General features: G+C 45.7%; 1 gene segment (V, D, J or C); it reads left to right on the top strand.

Annotated features, from left to right (window-relative positions):
- Nucleotides 1–409: 409 nt before the first annotated feature.
- On the top strand, nucleotides 410–963 carry LOC103584430. The segment is given in 2 exon segments: nucleotides 410–523; nucleotides 647–963. Coding segments are annotated over 2 exon segments (372 nt in total).
- The last annotated feature ends 46 nt before the right edge of the window (nucleotides 964–1,009 follow it).

Genomic DNA, 1,009 nt, shown 5'->3' with positions numbered 1-1,009 from the left:
CAATCACAGAAGTGTCATGGGTACAGCCCAAAGTATTTAATTTTCCCCCACAAGATCCATTTCAGAGTAAGCTGAATATCTGACAGCACCACACTCTTAGATATACTATGTTTTTCCTACACACAAGGGTGTTCTCCTGTAAATTTTGTAGAGTAACATTTCTTCATCTAGTCCCCAAGTCCATTTCATGTTCTGATTATTGATCCAAAAATGTCCTTTTTAACAAAATTGTCCCCAAAAAGAAACACATTCTATGTAGGAAAATCTGTGCTGTCCTGGTCTGTCCTGGGACACCTGGGGACACGGTGCATGTTCTGAGTAACTGAGATGAGCCAGTCCTCTAGCTGTGCCCAGCCCTTCTCCAGCCCCTGTGATTTTCATGTTCCCAAAGCACAGCCCATTGCCCTGAAGACTTATTCATAGGCTGGTCACACCCTGTGCAGGACTCAGTCCTTGTCAGGACACAGCATGGACATGAGACCACCTGCTCAGCTCCTGGGGCTCTTGCTGCTCTGGCTGTCAGGTAAGGAGGGAGGACACTAACAATTTAGTTAGCCACTGTGGGAAGTACCCCCTTGCTCTACAGGAATTCCTCTTATAATGTGATTCATTATGTAGATATCTTTATTTTATGTTTCAACTTCAGCTGCCAGATGTGATATCCAGATGACCCAATCTCCATCCTCCTTGTCTGCATCTGTGGGAGACAGAGTCACCATCACTTGCCAGGCCAGTCAGGGCATTAGCAGTAATTTACACTGGTATCAACAGAAACCAGGGGAGTCTCCTAAGCTCCTGATCTATTATGTATCCAATTTGCAAAGTGGGGTCCCCTCGAGGTTCAGTGGCAGTGGATCTGGGACAGATTTCACTCTCACCATCAGCAGCCTGGAGCCTGAAGATATTGCAACTTATTACTGTCAACAGAGTAACAGTTATCCTCCCACAGTGTTACAAGCTTGAACATAAACTCACCAAGGAAGCAGATGTGTAAGGCTGGACTGTCCCA

This window comes from Galeopterus variegatus, unplaced genomic scaffold (assembly GCF_000696425.1).
Source record: "Galeopterus variegatus unplaced genomic scaffold, G_variegatus-3.0.2 Scaffold55581, whole genome shotgun sequence".
NCBI classification, from domain to species: domain Eukaryota; kingdom Metazoa; phylum Chordata; class Mammalia; order Dermoptera; family Cynocephalidae; genus Galeopterus; species Galeopterus variegatus.
The sequence above is the reverse complement of the archived record's forward strand: the minus strand, read 5'-3'. Positions and strand labels throughout refer to the sequence as shown.